The 20124-nt window shown below is 52.9% G+C and overlaps 1 protein-coding gene across 1 annotated transcript in view; it reads right to left on the bottom strand.

Annotated features, from left to right (window-relative positions):
• TMPRSS13 (transmembrane serine protease 13) overlaps positions 1-19847 on the bottom strand; it is a 30209-nt gene extending 10362 nt beyond the window's left edge. The window contains exons 1-6 of the mRNA XM_060017156.1: positions 19611-19847; positions 10433-10667; positions 9251-9355; positions 5973-6095; positions 4836-4965; positions 2558-2650 (exon numbers count right to left, since the gene is read on the bottom strand). Coding sequence (XP_059873139.1) covers positions 2558-2650; positions 4836-4965; positions 5973-6095; positions 9251-9355; positions 10433-10667; positions 19611-19847 — 923 coding nt within the window. The remainder of the gene's footprint in view (positions 1-2557; positions 2651-4835; positions 4966-5972; positions 6096-9250; positions 9356-10432; positions 10668-19610) is intronic.
• Positions 19848-20124: the final 277 nt, after the last annotated feature.

The raw sequence follows: 20124 nt of genomic DNA, 5'->3' as shown, positions 1-20124 counted from the left end.
GTGTGAGGTGTTACCTCATTGTGGTTTTGACTTGCATTTCTCTACTGATTAGTGATGTTGAGCATCCTTTCATGTGTTTGTTGCCCATCTGTATATCTTCTTTGGAGAAATGCCTATTTAGGTCTTCTGCCCATTTTTGGATTGGGTTGCTTGTTTTTTTGATATTGAGCTGCATGAGCTGCTTGTATATTTTGGAGATTAATCCTCTGTCAGTTCCTTCATTTGCAACTATTTTCTCCCATCTGATGGTTGTCTTTTCATCTTGTTTATGGTTTCTTTTGCTATGCAAAAGCTTTTGTTTCATTAGGTCCCATTTGTTTATTTTTGTTTTTATTTCCATTTCTCTAGGAGGTGGGTCAAAAAGGATCTTGCTGTGATTTATGTCATAGAGTGTTCTGCCTATGTTTTCTTCTAAGAGTTTTATAGTGTCTGGCCTTACATTTGGGTCTTTAATCCATTTTAAGTTTATTTTTGTGTATGGTGTTAGGGAGTGTTCTAATTTCATTCATTTACATGTAGCTGTCCAGTTTTCTCAGCACCACTTATTGAAGAGGCTGTCTTTTCTCCATTGTATATTCTTGCCTCCTTTATCAAAGATAAGGTGACCATATGTGCGTGGGTTTATCTCTGGGCTTTCTATCCTGTTCCATTGAGATATATTTCTGTTTTTGTGCCAGTACCATATTGTCTTGATTACCGTAACTTTGTAGTATAGTCTGAAGTCTGGGAGCCTGATTCCTCCAGCTCCATTTTTGTTTCTGAAGATTGCTTTGGCTATTCAGGGTCTTCTGTGTTTCCACACAAATTGTGAAATTTTTTGTTCTAGTTCTGTGATAAAAAGCCAGTGGTAGTTTGATAGGGATTGCATTGAATCTGTAGATTGCTTTGGGTAGTACAGTCATTTTTCACAATGTTGATTCTTCCAATCCAAGAACATGGTATATCTCTCCATCTGTTTGTATCATCTTTAATTTCTTTCATCAGTGTCTTATAGTTTTCTGCATACAGGTCTTTTGTCCTCTTAGGTAGGTTTATTCCTAGGTATTTTATTCTTTTTGTTGCAATGGTAAATGGGAGTGTTTCCTTAATTTCTCTTTCAGATTTTTCATCATTAGTGTATAGGAATGCAAGAGATTTCTGTGCATTAATTTTGTATCCTGCTACTTTACCAGATTCATTGATTAGCTCTAGTAGTTTTCTGGTAGCATCTTTAGGATTCTCTCTATATAGTATCATGTCATCTGCAAACAGTGACAGCTTTACTTCTTCTTTTCCAATTCGGATTCCTTTTATTTCTTTTTCTTCTCTGTTGCTGTGGCTAAAACTTCCAAGACTATGTTGAATAATAGTGGTGAGACTGGGCATCCTTGTCTTGTTCCTGATTTTAGAGGAAATGGTTTCAGGTTTTCCACCATTGAGAATGATGTTGGCTGTGGGTTTGTCATATATGGCCTCTATTATGTTGAGGTAGGTTCCCTCTATGCCTACTTTCTGGAGAGTTTTTATCATAAATGGGTGTTGAATTTTGTCAAAAGCTTTTTCTGCATCTATTGAGATTATCATATGGTTTTTATCTTTCAGTTTGTTAATATGGTGTATCACATTGATTGATTTGTGTATATTGAAGAATCCTTGCGTTCCTGGGATAAACCCCACTTGAAGATGGAGATTCTGACCTTTCTCCCTCCCAGTGGGACAGACCCTTCCAGTGCTTTCTGCAGGAATGGGGGTGGCTTAGTGCAAAACATGCCCACTCTTCTCCCAACGTCCGTTTTTCTGTGGCAGATCGCACATATTGGCTTTGTCCTTTGAACTCATGACTTCACTGTCCCAGCATCTTTCCCAAGCTAAACAGGTGACCCAACATTCCCCTGACAGTTGCTCAATGTTCAGCCAGCAACGTAGCATGTGAACCACCCAGCACAAAGCAGGCATCCAGGAGGCAGCTCATTGCTTCCCTTCCCTCCCCATGCCTACTTATCTCACAGCCTGGTTTCTTCTCTCCCCTCCCCAAGGTAAACACTGCTAGCTGGTGGGGCACCCCCCCCCACTCCTCCCCTCCACCCAGTGGTAGTGGGAAAGAGCAGCTGCAGTGCAAAGATGACAGATGGCGAGGCCCAGGGGGATGGCGATGCTCCTCAGATGGGCCTCCCTGCCCCCTAACTACCTGCACCTGGCACTCCCCCTGCTGAAGCTCCCCCACTCCATTCCCCACCCCACTGATGTTTCCCCCTTTCCACCCCAAGCCCCCTCCCTGCAGCAGCTTTCTGTCCAAACATCAGGCTGACCAGTGGCCCCGAGGTTTATTCATTGTCTCTGCCAACCAGGTGAACTCTTGGGGGCCCCTCTGACCTCGAGGTGCTCTGTGCACCCAGCTTCGACTGCTTTCAAGTCAGGAGGCAGGTAATGAATGAGAGCTGTTTCTGAGATGCTCTTGACATTCACGAGGGACTCCTGGAGGTGGGATCCCAGAAAGGCCGAGGGAGAGGGGCTCCCTGACTCAGAGCACTCCTTCACTCCCCTGCTCACAGCTGACAGCCTGGGCCGCCTCACACACCTGTAGATGCTCTCCTGGAAGGTGGAACTATATTTGGAGATTGAGAAACTGCTGTCAAAATTCCTGTTGGTCACGTTGGCTGTCCAGAAAGCACTGCAAGGGAGGAGAGGGGAGAAGAATGAACCTCCTCGAGACAGCGCACACCCATGGCTCCCCAGCCAGCATTAGAGTCCCAAGCGAGCCCTGCTGCAGAGACCAAAGGCAGTTAAAACCCAACAATCTCAGACCCCACCCACATATTCCACCACTGCCCCCTACTAGCCCTACGCACTAACCCAGTAGTTTTTGTTTTGTTTTTTTAATGTTGAGCCTTCTTTTAATTTATTTATTTTTATTTTTTGGCTGTGTTGGGTCTTCGTCTCTGTGCGAGGGCTTTCTCTAGTTGCGGCAAGCGGGGGCCACTCCTCATTGCGGTGCGCGGGCCTCCCACCGTCGTGGCCTCCCTTGTTGCGGAGCACAGGCTCCAGACACGGAGGCTCAGCAGTTGTGGCTCACGGGCCCAGCTGCTCCGCGGCATGTGGGATCTTCCCAGACCAGGGCTCGAACCCGTGTCCCATGCATTAGCAGGAAGATTCTCAACCACTGTGCCACCAGGGAAGCCGCTAACCCAGTAGTTTTGAAAGTGTGGTCCAATCCCAGGGGACAATGTTAGCACTGCCTGGGAAGTTGTTAGAAATGCAAATTCTTGGGCCCTGTCCCAGGCCTACCAAATCAAGAATTCTGGTTTTCCGTTTTAACAAGCTCCCCAGGTGATTCTGACGCGCTCTCAAGTTTGAGAAACACTGACCTAGCCCGTTTCTCTCCAGACTGTGGTCCACGGACTGACAGCAGCAGTATCACCCCAGACCTGCTGAGCCAGACTCTGCATTTTAAAGATCCTCATGTTATGGGTTTGCACATTAAAGCCTGAGAACCGTTTGGCTTTTAGACCACAACGTGCCTAAGTATCACTCCCGGGTGTTGTTAAGCAGGTCTGAAATCCTAATCCCAGAGATTCTGATTTCAGGGTGCATTTTAACAAGCACCCCAGGTGATTCTTCTGTGGGTGATCCATGGACCGCTATCTGCGTGGCCCTTCGGTGTGTTTCTAGAACACGGGACACCCTTGCATGACAGCATGCCTTTGCAGGCGCTGTCCCTCTACCCAGGGGCCTCGTCCATGCTCTGCTGACCTCCAGGCACAGTCAGGCACCCTCTCCGTTGTGTGTGCATAATGCTTGCCACGTGTCCTTTCCGTTACACATCACACGGTGCTGCGATTATTGGTTGAAGCCTCTCTCACCCGCACCATACCAGAGACTGTCCAAGGGCAGGGATCTTGTCTGGGTGAATGGCTCAGACATAATAAAAGCTCGATGAATGTTCTTTGAATAAATGACACTATCTATTGAAGCCCAAGGGAAGTTCGCATTTGCATAAGGTCACACAACTCAATGATAAACGATGTCCGTTGTCTTCCAACTAGATCACCCAGGTCGTCTTTCACAGATGGGAACTCTGAGGCTGAGGTAGGGGCAGAGAACTGGTTCTAAGTCCTCGTCCCCAAGCCCTGGTGTTCTAGGTGGTTTCTACAGAGAGCCCACAGTGAGATCCTAAACAAACCTTTCTCGCTACAACTTCACACACGTTGGTGAACCCCCAAACTACTTGGTTTGAAACCCAGACCAAGGGGGAGGATGGAGGTGACTATGTGGCCTGCCAACCGGGGGCTCCTTCAAGGGGGAAGGTCACGGTAAACCCCACTCCCTACTCCACCCACTGGTACCAGCTTCTTGTTTCAGATCTGTAGAGCCAAAGATGCTAATGACTTTATCTAGCCACATCTGCCCATCTCGTTCCTCGTTTGACGCATTCTAGCCCAAGCCGCAGCTGCTTTTTTGCTCAAAGTCCACTGAAGGGTTTGCACAGCCTGAGTTGCTGGTTCCCAGATGTGAGGAGAAGACGAGACCTGCCCGAATGCCCACCCACCTCACAGGGCCTCTGCGACCACTGAATGCGAGCGTGGGCATGAGGACGCTTTGATGCAAAAAACCGTACAGGAATGTCATCCTGCTGTAGATCTGCAAATAACTACGTTGGCCTCCTGGAAACAGCTTGTCCCCAGACTTGGGCTCCCCAGGCCACTGTCCCTTTGAATAATCCAAGTGTGCTATTAGCTAGTGACCTCAGCCCTGGTCCCCAAGAGTCTTTTTAATATGTGTTTCCATCAATGATCCTGAGATGCCCTTGTGAAGAGTTTGAGGCGCCCCTGAAGCCGGGACTCATGGGGGAGGTTTACCTCTTGAAACCCAGCTGCTGGCAGGTCTTGTTCGAGTAGAGATCATTCCAGCTGTCACTGCAGATGGGAAGCCACTTATGGGAGGATCCAGAGTAGAATTTAAGCAGAGACTTGTCCCAGTCAAACCTCACTGCAGGGCAAAAAAAGGTCAAGGCAGGCCCTCAGCACCAGGAAGCTCCAAGTTCTTGAGGAATGAACTGAGTAAGGCTCTGAGATGCTCCTGTCCTAAGGCTTCTCACTGAGGCCTTGCAAACAGCCGGGAGCTTGGCCCGGGACGGGATGGTCGTCAGCCAGTGCTCAGAGCCCAAGATGCTCAGTAAGGGCAGAGCCAAGGCAAGGGGCTGGGGCAGAGCAGAAAGAGATCTCCATCCGACGGGACCCACAGCCGTCACTGGGAGAAGGGGTGTGCACTGCCAGGAGCTATCACCCCACGAGGGCAGTGACGTGCCCAAATAAGAGAGGGACAAGGGGAGTGGTGATCCAACTGAGTGCTCGCTAGACAGGCTCAGTCACAGATGGATGTGGTCATGGGCAAGGACACACATGTACACACAGGTGGAAAGGGCCAGTTGTGCACCCACAGACACCCACATTGGGGCTGTACATGGACAACACAAGTAAAAACCACTGAGGACCAGCGCTCAAAGAGATCATTGTGCTCATGAAAGCCTTCATTTACAAACTGACCTTCATGGAACCATAGAGGTGGCAGGTCAGAGGTCACCTGCTGGGCACATGGACAGAGCTCTGGACCCCACACCTGCCTCCAGCCAGAGCAGCCCTGCTTTGCTCAGTCTGGTAGCTGCGAGCTGTCAGATGGTATCCGAGAACCACTAATCTTGTCCAATCCACTCATTTTCCAAGTTAGGAAACTGAAGCCCAGAGAAGGTAAGTGATTAACCCAAGTCACACAGCACTCAAAGCCAGGTTCCAAACCCCAGCCTATTGTAACTAGAACCCAGATCCTCTGAGTCTCTCTCCATTGCCTCCCATTTGAGCTGATACCCAGTTTGCAGTCCCCAGAGTGCACATGCGCGGGTGTGCACTTGCTCATGCTCACGCGCGCGCGCGCGCGCGCGCGCACACACACACACACACACACACACACACACACACACACACAGCCGGCCTCCTTACCACAGCCCAGCTCGTCGCTCTTCAGCTTACAGTCCACGACCCCATCACAGCGCACAGCACGCTTGGGGCAGCTCTCTACCGGTTCCTTGTACTTGATCCCTACGTGGCCCTGCCAGAAGTAGACTGAAAAAAAATGAAGCAGAAGCCAGGTCACTGCCAGCCCCAGAGAGACATGACACTAAGCAGCCCATGGCCCTGGGTGTTCTGAGACACTGATCTGCAATCCCTCTGGGACTCTGGGTCTCTCGTCTCCCTTCTGTATGGAGAGAAAGGCTGCTCAGGAATGCTCCGGAATGCTCCAGAAAGCTTCTGCAAGCAGGGCAGCACTCAAGAGCGGCCACCCAGAGAGGGAGGGAGGGAGGGAGGTGTGGAGACGGTTACTACTCTGGGAGCTCCCCTGCCCTATGTGCCGGCCAGAGTGGTGGTCAGAAAAAGCCCTTCCTCCACCATCCCAGAGGCCCCTTCTCAGAGCCACTCTGGCATCCCTCCGCCTCTGTGCCCTGTGGGTTGTAGCAGAGACATTTCCATCTTCAGTCATACACTTGCAACCACTACCTGTCCTGTCTTCGCAAAGGCTGTCCTCCCAGCCTCAGAAGCTCCTGGATTTTCTTCCTCCTCCCTCTTCTCTAAACAAGGGATGTCCCCTTGGCTCAGTTCTTGCCCCGTTACTTGTCTTGATGCCTTTAAATGTCTTCCCACTCCACGAGCAACTCCAGGTGGCTGATTCCTAAACGGACAAGTTGTGCTGAAAAGCCGACAGCTTTACAAACCATATGTGAAAATCAGCTTCATGACTTCTTCTAAGACCCATCTCTTTCCAAACTAGGAACCGTCATCCCTCCTTCCCGGAAACACCTCCCCTTGGATGCCTAAGAAACCCCGGTTCTGACTCCTCACCCTGCCTCTTGTCTGCAACCTGTTCCTCAGCCCTCACACATCCCACTGGTCCCACTATGCTCTCCGTCACCCCGGGTGCAGGTCAGCCCTGTGTGACTGCTCCTTCCAAGTCCAGACACCAATCCCTCCTAACCTCTTGGACTTCCCCCTCCTCTCTGTGCCCTGGTCCTTCCCTCTCCCACGTCCTGGGCACTGAGGCTCCTGGGATCACTTTGATGTGTAGCAGAGAGAGCTCTCAGGGGGCGGGGGCTCTAGTCCTGACCCCACTGCACAGCTGCTCAGTGACCACTTCCCTGGGAATTCCGGAGGTCAGGGGGCTTCAGGGAATGCTGTGAAATCATGCTGAGCACCTGCCCTCAGTTGCCATCTCCCCCCTCCATGGGTTATTTCCTACTGGAGCAGATGTCCCGTGTGGGGAAGGGAGGCAGCCGGGTGGGGCACCCCAGCGGGAGGTTCACATGCATGCCACGTGGCGGCAGGTTCTGTGTTGACGCCTTCACATGCATTGTCAGGCAGGTGGGGAAACTGAGGCTCGGGAAGTTAACTAACTTGATGAAGCCACACAGCTGGTAAGTGGCAGAGCCGAGATGCTTTGGCAGGTCTGTCTGGTCCTAAAGCCATACTCCTTGTTTGTTTGTTTTTTTACTTTTATTTGTATTTATTTTTTGCGGCATTTATTCCCGGGCCATACGTTTTTGTTTCTTCAGTTTCTTCTGAGATATCTTCTTCTTCTGGACAACCTCCTCTTCTGGTTTAGGAACAATCTGTTCTTTTTCAGTAAGGATCATCTCCATGTGGCAGGGAGAGCTCACGTATGGGTTGATCCGACCATGAGCTCTGTAAGTCCTGTGCCGCATCTTGGAGGCTTTGCTCACCTGGATGTGCTCAATGACCAGAGAATTACATCTAAGCCCTTAAGTTCAGCATCACTCTCTGCATTTTTGAGCATGTGCAGTGAAACTTCAGCGCTCCTTCTGGGCCACCGACCCTGCATCCAGCCCCACTGTTTGGCCTGGGCACACCTACCAACTCCACCATTGTAATGACGGAACGGCACACGTTGCCTCTTTAAAGTGACGTCCTTCAGATACTTGATGGCTTTTCGGATAAGCATACCCTTAATGGCCTGGGCAGTTTCACAAGTGTTCTTAAAGTGAACACGAAGATTTGAACGTCTTGACTTGCATGATTTTGTGGGGTTTTCTGGGTCAAGTGAAGAGCGAACCATTTTTAGAGGTCACCTCAAGCCACTTACCAGAAAAGGAAACATAAAGTCATACTTTTAACCAGCGTGCAACTTCTTCCCACGCAATCCTCTCCCTCAGACAGACCTGCCCTTCGCCACCCGTGCTGCCTCTTTAACAGAATCCTTACCCCTCAGCCTGGCATTTAAAGCTCTCTACAATGTGGCCCAGCCACGTGCAACCAAACGACAGCCCTCAGGTCCCCAGATGAATATTCTGTCTGGTTAAGTGGGTCCCTTCCCTCTCCCCATGCCAACTTGCCCATCTGCCCCCCACATTTCCTGCAGCTCCTCATCCTGCTCAGATGCCCTGCCCAAGACGCAACCCCCCCCGCCATCTTGTAGGTCCTCATCTGGCCCTACGGCCTTTAGGAGCTGTCCCCTGCCACCTCAGCCCATACAGCTGTACTCTCTTGCTGATGGTCACACTCAAATCCACTTGGTCTTAATCATTTCCACCTACGTCCCCCAGGAGACAGTCCTCTCCCTGAGGACAGGGTGGTGTGATGTGTGATCCCCTTCACTCCCTCCTAAGGTTTCCCACTGTGCTGGGCTCAGAGTGGACTCCCTGGCAGGGAGTCCAGGGACATGTCCTGAGTATCTTTCCCAAAGGAGGGCGAAGAATTGAGGGAGCCTGGACCCCTGAACACTTTATCCCATTGATTAAAAATGCCTGGGGACTTTTCCTAATCAATGTTTTTATGTTTGTTTTTTAAATAACTAACTCTTTTAGAGTGGGATTTTGTGCCAGGCATTATGCCAGTAGCTCAGTTATTCCTTATAACCCAGTGAAATCTTTAGGAAATTTTACTGAGCACATAATAAGTTGAATGAATGAATTTAATCCCATTTGAAGAAACAGATACCGAGCTCAGACTGGTTAACTACTCGCCCAAGTAAGTAACACAGATGGGACCAAAGCCAGGTTCCTCTGACTTCCCACCCTCTCGACCCAACTGTCTCCAAGGGGCCTGGAGGCGCCACGGGCCAAGGCCATTTGCAGGAGTGTCCCTTTGTGGACATGGCAGCCGGTGAGTGTGTGTTCCCCACTCGTCTCCCTGCTGCGTGTCCCCATCCCTGAACCCCACTGCACCCCGCAGTGACCAGAGCCCAGCCCTGCTCCCTCTGTTAAACTCACAGAGAACGATGAGGGACACCACGAGGGCAATGAGGAAGAAGATACATCCGATGAGCAGCAGCTGCTTCAGGACCTCCTTCCTGGTGAACTTGGGCAAGTGGATACCTGGGAACAGGCCAGAAGTAGGGGAGGGTGAGGCTGTTGGAGGGGAGTCTGGCACAGTGGATGAGGGAGAAGGAAAGCAAGCTGGCCCAGGAGGGCCCTGTGAGGACCACTCCACCCAGAATACGGCACCGCCCCTGCCTGAAACCAAGCTCCCTTTTACTCAGCATCTACGGTGGGCCAGCTGGGCATTTGCGTGTGTTACCTCATTTAATTCTGACAGCAACTGTGTGTGCTGGGTATCATTACGCCCATTTTATAGATGGGGAAACTGAGGTCCATGGATGTTAAATAACTTGCTCAAGCTTACTTGGCTAGTGAGTGGCAGAGTAGGGATTCAAATGAAATGTGTCGGATCCCAAAGGTCTCCGCACCAAAGTGCCTCACCGGTCCTGCAAAGGGCAAGACTGGGCCCCAAATCTGGGATGCTCCTCCAGTCCTGTTTATATTGCAGTGCTGGGGCAGGAGGACAGGAGGAGGGCAAAGTTGGGATGGGCAGACAGGCTGCTTCCCTAAGGGCAGAGCCAGTCCCTGAGGACCATTTGACGTCTCTGTCCCCCTATTAGCTGAATCCTATAAGCCAGATTGGGCAGTTGGGGGTGGGGCATGCCTGCCTGCTCAGAATCTCTCTCTTTGCCCCTCTACCCACAGATGAGCCCACGATCATGACTGTGCTCCAGTGCAGACCCCAGCTTCCCTGGCAGACCCCCAGGGCAGCCCCAGGAAAGAACCCTGGTTTCTAACCAGGAGGCCTGGCTCTCAAAATCTGCACCTTGACCCAGACTGAGCAGCCTCCGAAGTTCCATCTGCTTTGTCGGTCCTGCTTTCTTATTCTCCACCCCATTTGCTGCAATTTCCCACTGCCTTGGGTTTGCATGTCATGGTTCCTTTCTGCCCCCTCCTCCCCAGGTCCCCCACTGCCCACCCGGACCATCCCCGCTCCTTCCCAGTCATCGTTATTCAAGAGCTAGAGGAGGAGCAGAGAGTGACAACTTGGAGATTCCCCCCCCCACTGCACCCCACTCCGCCCTTGGACTGCTTCCCTGTTCCTCTTGCCTTCCCTGCAGGAGCCCCCCTTACCTGGGTTCTCCCTGGTGGCCCTGGCAGCTGGTGTGGACCTGGCAGGAGATGCCTCGACAGGCACGGCCCTCACTGGTGTGGCTCTAACAAGGTGTACTCTCGCTGGAGACGATGTCATGGAGGCTGACATGGCAGACGATGACCCGCCGGGCGATGACCTGGAAGGTGATACCCGGGCTGGGCATGCACAGGCCAGCGGTGCCCGGGCTGGAGGCGTCCTTGCTGGGGCGGCATTCTGAAAGCAGAGTGAAAGCCATCCCTCAGGCTGCTTCCCACCCAGCTGTCAGCCCTGCTGGGCCAGGAGATAGATGCCCTGGAGCAGGCGGCTAGGGGGTGAACAGACCTCCCAGACAGGGAAGAGAATGTCCAGGGATGGAGGAAAGCTCAAAGAGCCTGTGGTACCCTACTCCCTGCGGTCTCTCCCCATCACAGGGACCTGCGGAGGGGGGCAGAGGGCTGTGGGTCATCTGCCTGGGGTATGGGGGCACCTGCTTTGGCTACACGTGTCTAGGGACCCTCAGAAAAGAGGTTGCTGGACCGGATCCTCACTCTGAGGGGGAAGTAACCACCCTTTCTGCCCTCTTCACGCCCCTGCATCCCGCCCTTCTGTGTATGTGTGTTATATTATAAAACATCATTCTTACAATGAGCTGTCATCAAAAAGTGTGAAAGCACGACCTAAGGAAAACCCTGACCTGCCTTGTACCCCACTGTTCTCAGTAACACAGGAAGTCACACACACGCACGCGCGCGCGCACACACACACACACCCCGATACGTCAGGGAAAAAGGAGAGGCAAGATGAAGGGGAAGGAGGTGACCAAGGTCCTTAACCTTCCTCGGCTGTAGGTGGAGTGATTTTTTCATTTAGATTCAGCACTTTAATCTGTAGTTACAGAGGACTTATTCCCTGAGTGCCCTATGTATTTACTCACTTGATCTTGAGAACAACCCTACGAGGTAGGAACTCTTATTATCCCCATTTTGCATCAGGGGAAACAGAGGCAGAGAGATTCAGTAACTTGATCAAACTCTCAGAGTTAGAGTGGCAGAGACAGGATTTGAGCCCAGAAAGTTGGGCTGTGGAGCCCACACTCAACCACCAGGCTTTGCTGCCTCTCTGAGGAGGGATGCGTGAGATGATGCAGCAGTGGCCAGAGCAGGCAATCAGTGAACACCAGTACTGCTCCTTCCTGGAGAGTCTGAGCCTTTGCGTGCACTGAATCTGGGATTGGGAGCTGGTGGGCAGCCAGGGCTGATGGAAAGTCCTTAAGCAGCCTCTACTGGTGGCCAAGCCCTGGTCTGCAGGAACCCCAGTCCCTGTCACCAGATTAGGCATCCTCTCTCCTCCCTCTGCCCTCCCTCACACCATTTCTGCTTTCTAAGCAGAACAGCAGGGGGAGCTGGAAACTGACCTGGCCACGTCTGCCCCTCACTATCATTTCTGCTGAACACTGACTGGACACCCAGGAGGGCAGCCGGGGAGCAGCAGGAATGGTGGGGGAAGGGACCTGTGCTCAGGGACCCTGCGCTCTGGGCACAGTCGGCAGGGCTGTGTGGAAGAGACGGGCTCTGGACCTTGGGCACCTCTATTTCTTCCCTCACCTACCACTGTGCTTAAAAGCATTTGACATTAGTAAGCAGCTCAGTTAATAAAAAGTCCTCTTCATTAGAACATCCGGCTCAAGTGAACACCATCAAGCCTGCCAGGCAGGGTGGGGTTTTTTGTTTTTTTTAACTCCATCTTCTAAGAGTCAGAGGTAATTGATCTGGTCACTTCTCCATTTTTCTGGAGGCTGTGGGATGAATTCAAGGAGGGTTGTTGAGTCCCTGACCACACTCAGCTTGCCAGAGGCAGGGACCAGGAGTGACTATCCCAGGGGTTAATTGATGAACATGGGTAAATACACATGAGTCCAGATGCCCCAGCCAGCAGAGCAGGGACACACTCGTGTGTGTTTAGGGATATGAAGGGCAGCTGAACCAGATTTCCCTCTCAGATTTCCCTCTCACCCCTGCTGTTTAGAGACTAGATTTCCACAAAACGAAGACCCGTTAGCCCCTGGAAGCCTCAAGGGGAACAGGACTGGGGTTGCAGCATGGAGAGGGGGTGAGGATATGCTGAAACGTACAATGCATCGGTTCACAGCACTGGCTTTGGAGTCAGGCAGACCTGGGTCCCAATCCTAGTTCTAGAAGTGTGACCTTAGACAAGGCACTTAACTTTCCTTTTTCTTTTTCTTAATCTGTAGAATAGGACTAATACTCCTGAGGATTCAATGAGATAAAATAGGAAATCTCTTGCCCGTGCCTGGCGCACAGTGGCTGGGCAGGAAACGGTCATTCCTCTCCCCCCTTTGCACTGGCACACCCAGCGCCCACCGTGCTAAGACTTAACAGCCTTGAGGCTTGGCCAAAGGTGCCTCTAAAGGCTAAAAGGTGCTGTGAGCTCATCTTGGGAGAAAAGAGGATGCTCAACGAAGGCCAGACTAAGGTCCTTCAACAAGAGGAACAAGCCCAGGCTGTGCAGAGCCCTGTGCTTCCTTCCCACACGTGGTGGTCCCAGCCTCGGCACCTGAGCGAGACCTTGGCATTGTGGCACCTCAGCTGGCATGCCAGGCCTCCCTCCCTGTTATGCTCACAGTGTACATCGTCCCTCACCTCAGGGGAAATTCCCATAACTCAATCCAATAAATATAAATTGATTATATAATTGATTATATAATTAAATGATTGATTATAGCTGCCAACGTATGGTACTTGAGGGTTTATAACACACCTGCACATCTCTGGCCTCCTGAGGTCGTCACTCCATCCCTGAGAGGTTGATATGTTTCGAAGCGCATTTTACAGGTGAGGAATCCAAGCCTCAGAGCTCAGATTGCCCAGAATCACATAGTCAGGAACCTGGCCCGAGCCCAGCTGCATCTGAGTCTCCTGTCTTCTTGAGTCAGGAGCAAGAGGCTCCTGGCCCAGTCTTTTCTCTGAACCCTGTGCATGGGATGCTCATTCTGCATCTGTGACGTGGCTTGAGAATCGGGCCCGGGACCTTGCCGGGCTGGGAGTGCCATGGGGAGCCTGGGGGTGGAGCCGAGGCTTCCTGCAGGGATCTTGGTCTTTCCAGTAGGGAACTGAAAGTTTCCAGTGGGAAGCAGGGTTGGGCCCGGTGGCCTGCCAGGACAAGCCTGGTCGTCAGAAGCAGTGGCATCACAGCCCTGCAGTACTCTCAAAGCCAGCTGGCGACTGGGCAAGCGACTTAACCTCTTCACATCTCGGTTTCCTTACGTGTGCGGTGAGCCGGTCACCTTGCCTCATAGCATCGCAGTGATAGCTGATGTATATAAAGTAAGACTTGGTGACCGTTAGCTGTGATGGTGGGTGGGTGTTTGTCTATTTGCTTGTTTGCTAAAGACACTGGGCTTGAAATAGAAAACTCTGTGTTCAAATTTGACTACATCCATTCCTAACTGGCTTGGGCAAGTACATTAACCCTTCAGAATCTGTCTCCCCGCATATAAAATGGGAATGATCTTACCTTCTTCCTCCAGATTGACAAGGAATAAATAGGAAAGAGGCTGGTTTATAAATGCCTATCACCGTAATAATAGGAACAGCCCCACTAGGCATTTCACCTGATCCCATTTCAACCTCATAACAGCCCTTTGTGGTTGGTATTATTAACCCCATCTTATAGATTTTGAAACTGAGCTCCAAGGTGGTTAGAACATGCCCAAATTTACATCTCAGGTAAGTGACGGGGCTTGGATTCTATCCAGGCCTACTCAGAGCAAGTTGAGTCTGGCCCCAAATGATCACGAATGCCCACAGTAACTTCCTGCATTTCTTCAGGGCTTACAATTTGCAAAGAGCGTTGACACCCATTATTCCACTTGATTTCTCACCATGCTCCTAGTTTAGCAAGCTGGACAGGAGTTATCATCCCCAGTTTCTACACGAGGAAACTGGGGTTCAGAGGGACGCAAGAGCATGCCTAAAACCCCAGAAAGGATTAGTGGCCCTGGGACTCTTATCACAAACTTCTGACCTCCCCGGCAAGAGCTCAGGCCCTCCACCTGAGCGGGACCGCGTGACCAGCTAGGGTCCTGTCACCCCATCAGCAGGGCCTGAACGAGAGAGAGGGCTGAGAGGTCCACAGGTGGTGGAGGCCTAGAGGAAGATGGGTGGGGAGACCTGGGGGAGGATGGAGGGAACAGGGAGCAGGCAGGCATAGCAGGAAGCCGGGGGCAGCCAGGGAGGCAGGGAGACCTCCTGAGCCCTGCGGGTCCCTCTCCCCAGTGCTGGCTCCACCCACAGGTAGGTCCCAACACGCCCACCCACGGCCTTGGCCGGCAGGAAGTGGGGAGGAGAGCCACCTGGGTCCCTCTTCTCTGAGTCTAGAGGGAGGTGGGACGTGTAAAATGGAACTAACCTGGGGCTCGGTACCCAAGGAGCCAGCTGGAGGGGTGAGTAGTCTCCAGCCAGACTCTTTCAAACTGTTACCTCTGGGCCTCAGCGGTCCAGCACAAAGTCTTCCCAAGGTTGGGCAGAGTGGGGTGTGGGGATGGAGGGGAAGCTGACGGGGAGGGGAGAAAGGGTGATACCCAAGAAGGGGCGGGAGGCCCTGGAGGCCCTGGCCTCAGGAGAACGAGCACTGTGGTGTCGGACAGGGTGGGAGACAGGTGGGGAGTTTCTGGCCCCACAGAGCAGGACAAGAGAAGGGCCCTAGTCCCCAAAGTGCCAGATAGAGCTGCCCACGTAGAGAGCTGCAAGGGACAGCAGGACGGAAGCGCAGCGCCAAGACCAGAGGAACACAGCCTCCAGAGTGAGGCCATGTACTCCATCTTCCTGACTCCAAACCATCACACTTCCAGGACGCTGCTGGGAAGCGTTCTCATTTTCTAGGACTACCCGAGCAGGAGATTCCACAGCCCTCCTTCTTTACCCGTTTCACAGCCTTCCACCCCACCCTCCTGGAAGTTCTTCCTGACGTCTAACCTACTAGAGCAGGAACTCATTTCCCTTCCTTAATTCTTGGAGATCAACTGCTGAGATTCCAGCATCCCTCCTGGAGAGCTGACCTCTCCCTCAGAGCAGATGTCTTGAGCAGGTGGGGAACAGGGAGGGGAGGAGAATTCTTGCCCAAGGTCCTGAGATACAAGGGACAGAGCCCGGACCAGAACCGGCCAGACTCCTAGCCTTGGCCAGCGAGCAGCAGACCCAGGATTGGGAATCAGATGACCAAGGCCAGACTCTCCACAACCTGCCTGCAGACCAGAGGCTCCTCGGTCTTCATGGGGACAGGGGGACAGGGCAGAGCGTGGGTGACTCTGGCCATTTCCCTGGCCTAACATTGCCCCCGCCACCCCTGGCATGGTCTCTGGGGTTACCCCCTGGGCTAATACAGCCATGAACCCCCACTGTGTCATGGGCCAGGCCTGTACCCCAGGCTGTCACTGATGCCACCTGCCTGTGTCTCTGCAGCTCCCGGGGACCCCTACTCAAAACTCATCCAGTCCCCTCAAGACACGCTGCGGCAGGAGGCAGCGGGCAGGGCAGGGTCCACAGGAAGACAGCAGTGGATGAGCCAGGGAGAGGCCTGGAAACAGCAGTGCCTGGCTCTGGGGCTCGTTCCAAGCCCTTTCTGGGACAGGAGCTGATAAGGATCATTATTCGCATTTTATAGACAAGGAAGGAGAGGCCCAAAATATTTGTGTGCTTTGCTCAAAGTCGCTCAGGTACGTCTTAGAGCAGAAGAGGGACTAAAACCCGAGTCCCATTGCACCCGGTCCACTGCCCTCTATACCACAGTTTCCGGGGTAGATTCCCCAGCCCATGGCACCTGGGCCAGTGTTACGGTTTCCTGCGGCAGCTCTGCCCTGGGCCCTTACCTGGTGGGGGATGGGAGTAAGTTAACAAGCCCCCAAGTGGGTCCTACCCTTGGCCTCTCTGGGTCTCCTGCAGGCCTAGCCAGCAAGGCCAGAGAGGAGGGAGCTTCTGCTGTGCTGAATGATGTCACAGTCACCTCCTGGATCGCTCCACCTCAGTGGTTATGTGGCTCCCCCCATGGACTGTGCCCTGGGCTTTCTATAGAGACTGTTATTTACCCACAGGTGGCAGCCTGATCTCCGGCCCAGATGCACTGTGGGTCACTCAGAGCACCCGGCATTACTGGGAGAAGGACCCCATAATAAAGTCTCACGCTAGGCTTAAGAATGTCCACCTGCAGTGACCTGAACACGTTTTCATGTCTCTCGGGGCCCCTTCAAGTCCAGCACGAGCTGACTGGGCCTCCCTCCTCAGTTCCGGGCCACGCTCAGGCTGGGCATACCACAGGCTAGAAGCATCTTGAAAACCCTCTAGTACAGCCCATTTTCCTACTGATGAGGCGATTAAGGCCCAGAAAGGCGATGTGATTTGTCTAAGATCACACAGCCAGCTGGGGGCAGTGCCAGGACCAGAACCCAGCTCTTCTGACTGCCGTCCTCAGGCTGCTGCACACCTCCATGCTCTCCCACTGCCTGCCCCTTACCACGCTCCAACAAGGAAGGACCCCTTGCTAGATTTAGGCCCCGGTGGCAGCGTCTCTCTCCCAGTGACCCTGAGAATCAAGGATGTTCAAAGGGTGGCACCCCAGGCCGGCACCCCAGTATTCCAGGCTACGCAGGACGAGGTGCTCCCCAATCCCCACCAGAAGCACAAGCGGTACCAAGAAAGATCAGAAGCCCCCTTTCACAGAACTTAAAAAGCCTCCTTGCCTGTTGGGAGCCTGGGGACCCCCTGGACCACGGCAGGGGAGCCTGAACCCCCTCCAGCGTGGACTGGACTGGATAGGAGTGGTTGATGCTTCTTCCCATCCTCACTGCCCAAGCCAGGCTTCATTACACCGCCAGGTACACAGGGTTCCGTCCTACCCTCCCCGCTCCCTGGACCCAGAGAAACCGTGCAGATACAGGCCCCCTCAGAACCCACAGGCAGATTTCCCAGCACCTCCTGCCACCCAGCCACCAGCACGCCCCACATACATGCAACGTTAACCTCAGGGACCCCAGTCGGCCTGGAATCAAACTGGGCTCCAGACGAATCAAACTGGGCTCCAGTCTAATCAAACTGGGCTCGGGCCAGAGCCCCGAGGCCCCCCTCACCCCAGGCACAGGAGGCTCCAGGGAGCCCTGCTTCTGCTCCTAACCAGCTCCATGACCTTAAGGATAGTCACATTCCTTTCTGGGTCCAACCAAGGAAAAGGCTGGACAATCATCTATTTTCAACCAAGTTTCTACTGAGCATTAGAAGTTCCGTGGAGATGCCTTGGAGGCCAGCTTGTAGGTAAAGAGCTTCGAGTCCTTTACCCCACTTCAAACAGAGCAGATTAACTTTTCAGTTTTATGCAGTGGGTTCCACATAAGATTTCATTTGAACAAAAGAGGCTGCTACTGCAAAGAACTTGAAAATTGCAGGTCTGATTGGATGCTAAGGCTCCTTCTAGTTTATGATGCCTCTTATACACGTGAAAAAACCCTGGGGATCCCTATTAGGCTAGAATCAAAACACCTTCCTGCTCATTCATTCATTCATCAAATAGTTTAAAGAACATTGAGTACCCCCTATTGCCAAGCAAATAACATTTGGTTGCCCAGGACCTTGGTGCCTCAGTTTCTCCCCATGCCCCCTCTCTGCAAGGCTGGGGTGGTAACAGGGCTGCTACATAAGGGGGGCCCCATGGACAGTCCTGGGTATTGCTTCCCTATCACAGGAGCCAGACGCCGCCTGGCATCGCCAAGGCCTCCACTTGGCTGACAAAGCCCTGGGTTCCCGGTGCTGGCATCCCTCCCTGCCTGGCTGGACACCGTCCACCCCCGTTGCTGCCGTACCGAGAGGAAGCTGTTTTGCCAAAGCAGGACACTTAAGCCAAGTGGCTACTGTTCCATCAGTCAGCCTTCCCGCCCAGCACCCCGCCTAGAGCCCCGCACACACACTCCCACACATTTCATGCTTACATTTGCCAGGTCACAGGGACAACACAGGGGGAGGCAGGGTGGGCTGGGCCCAGTGTAAGGCTGCTCGGCACCAGTGCCAACATGCAACACAGAGGTTCAGGTGAGGGCTGCATACCTGCAGGGACAAAGGGCAGGTGCCAGGAATCCTGGGGGTGCCTGCACTTTGGGGTCTAGGGGATAGCAGAGCGACCTGAGCCTACTGGTCTGCCATCTTGGGAACCTGCCCAGCCCCCTCTAAAGACGGTGCCTCATCCTGGACCAGCCCTGGGGCCTCCAGCCATTCTCAAGTGCACAGCATCTGTGGTCTTGGGCTGACTGAAAACCTGCTCCACTTTAAGAAGACCCCGGGCTTCCCTGGTGGTGCAGTGGTTGAGAGTCCACCTGCCGATGCAGGGGACACGGGTTTGTGCCCCGGTCCGGGAAGATCCCGCATGCCGCGGAGCGGCTGGGCCCGTGAGCCATGGCCGCTGAGCCTGTGCATCCGGAGCCTGTGCTCCGCAACGGGAGAGGCCACAACAGTGAGAGGCCCGCGTACCGCAAAAAAAAAAAAAAACCTTTGGAAACCTTCACGTGTGTATGACTGGCTTTCCCACAGAGGACACTTAGCTGCTCTCTACCAAAAAACGGAAGAGGAAAGTAATCTTAGTTGTAGCAGAAGGAATCATGGTTAGACATAAAGAATCACTTTCCAAGCATGAAGATTATTAAGCCTGAAAATAATGACCAAGAGAAGTTTAAAATCCCCTTGAAGATCTTCAATACCACCTTTTCTAAGACGGTTTATGAGTCTAGTGAGAGGGTTACCCAAGGATAACCTTGAAGCCCAGTTAGAATGCTAAGCTTCCATGATTCTCAAACCAGCAAAGTTGTCCCAACAGCGCATACGTCCTGGCTGGGGTACTCAGGGGCCACAGAGCGGGAGCCCAGGATTCAGCCACACAGCCCCGGGGTGCTTCCTGACCAGACCCCAGGTCCCATCAGCTTCTCCTCCCATGGGGCCCCTTTTAGGAACCATGATAAAAGGAGGCTGCATGATCGTGATCCCCAGTAGCTTCAAACTGGAAAAGGCACATTCAGTTTCCCCTGAAACCGAGGCACACTGCCGCTGCCCCACCTAGCTTCCAGCCCCATCCCTGTTTCCTCAGTGCCGGAGGTTCTGGCCCGAGCTCCACAGATGCACTCACCAGGTGGCTGTCTCTTTCCATGGTCTCCAGAGGGGTGAAGCCTCCAGGCTCAGCTGATGTTGACAGGAAGATCCATGTTTGGCTTCCCAGGCAGGTAAGGAAAAGGGGGCTGGAGGGCTGAGGGCCAGCCCTCACCAGATGGGCGGGGAAGCCAGTTGGGACATGTGAGGTAATCCTGTGTATGAACAACAGGGCAGAACTAGCCAGACCTGTCCCTCGCCCCTCCTCCAAGGCCATCCTAGTTACTCAGCAAATACCAAATACTGGGAAGATAAAGCTACCTTTATTCCCAAAGCTGTCCCCACAGAGTCAGCTGTGGGGAAACCAGGGGTTCCAGACCACCTTTTTTCAAAGGGGGATTCTGGGGAGAAGTGGCCCAGGCCTTGGGAGGACAATCTTAGCCATGCCAACCTGGCCCCTAAAACAGGTGCTTCTGAGCCCTCTGAGGTACGACCCTGTCCCCATAAGGATCGTCCAAGATCAGGGACCAGCGCCTACCCAGGGCAGGACAGAG

The sequence above is a fragment of the Delphinus delphis genome, chromosome 8 (assembly GCF_949987515.2).
Source record: "Delphinus delphis chromosome 8, mDelDel1.2, whole genome shotgun sequence".
Taxonomy (NCBI): Eukaryota; Metazoa; Chordata; class Mammalia; order Artiodactyla; family Delphinidae; genus Delphinus; species Delphinus delphis.
Note: the sequence above shows the minus strand (reverse complement) of the source record. Positions and strands in the feature narration are given on the sequence as shown.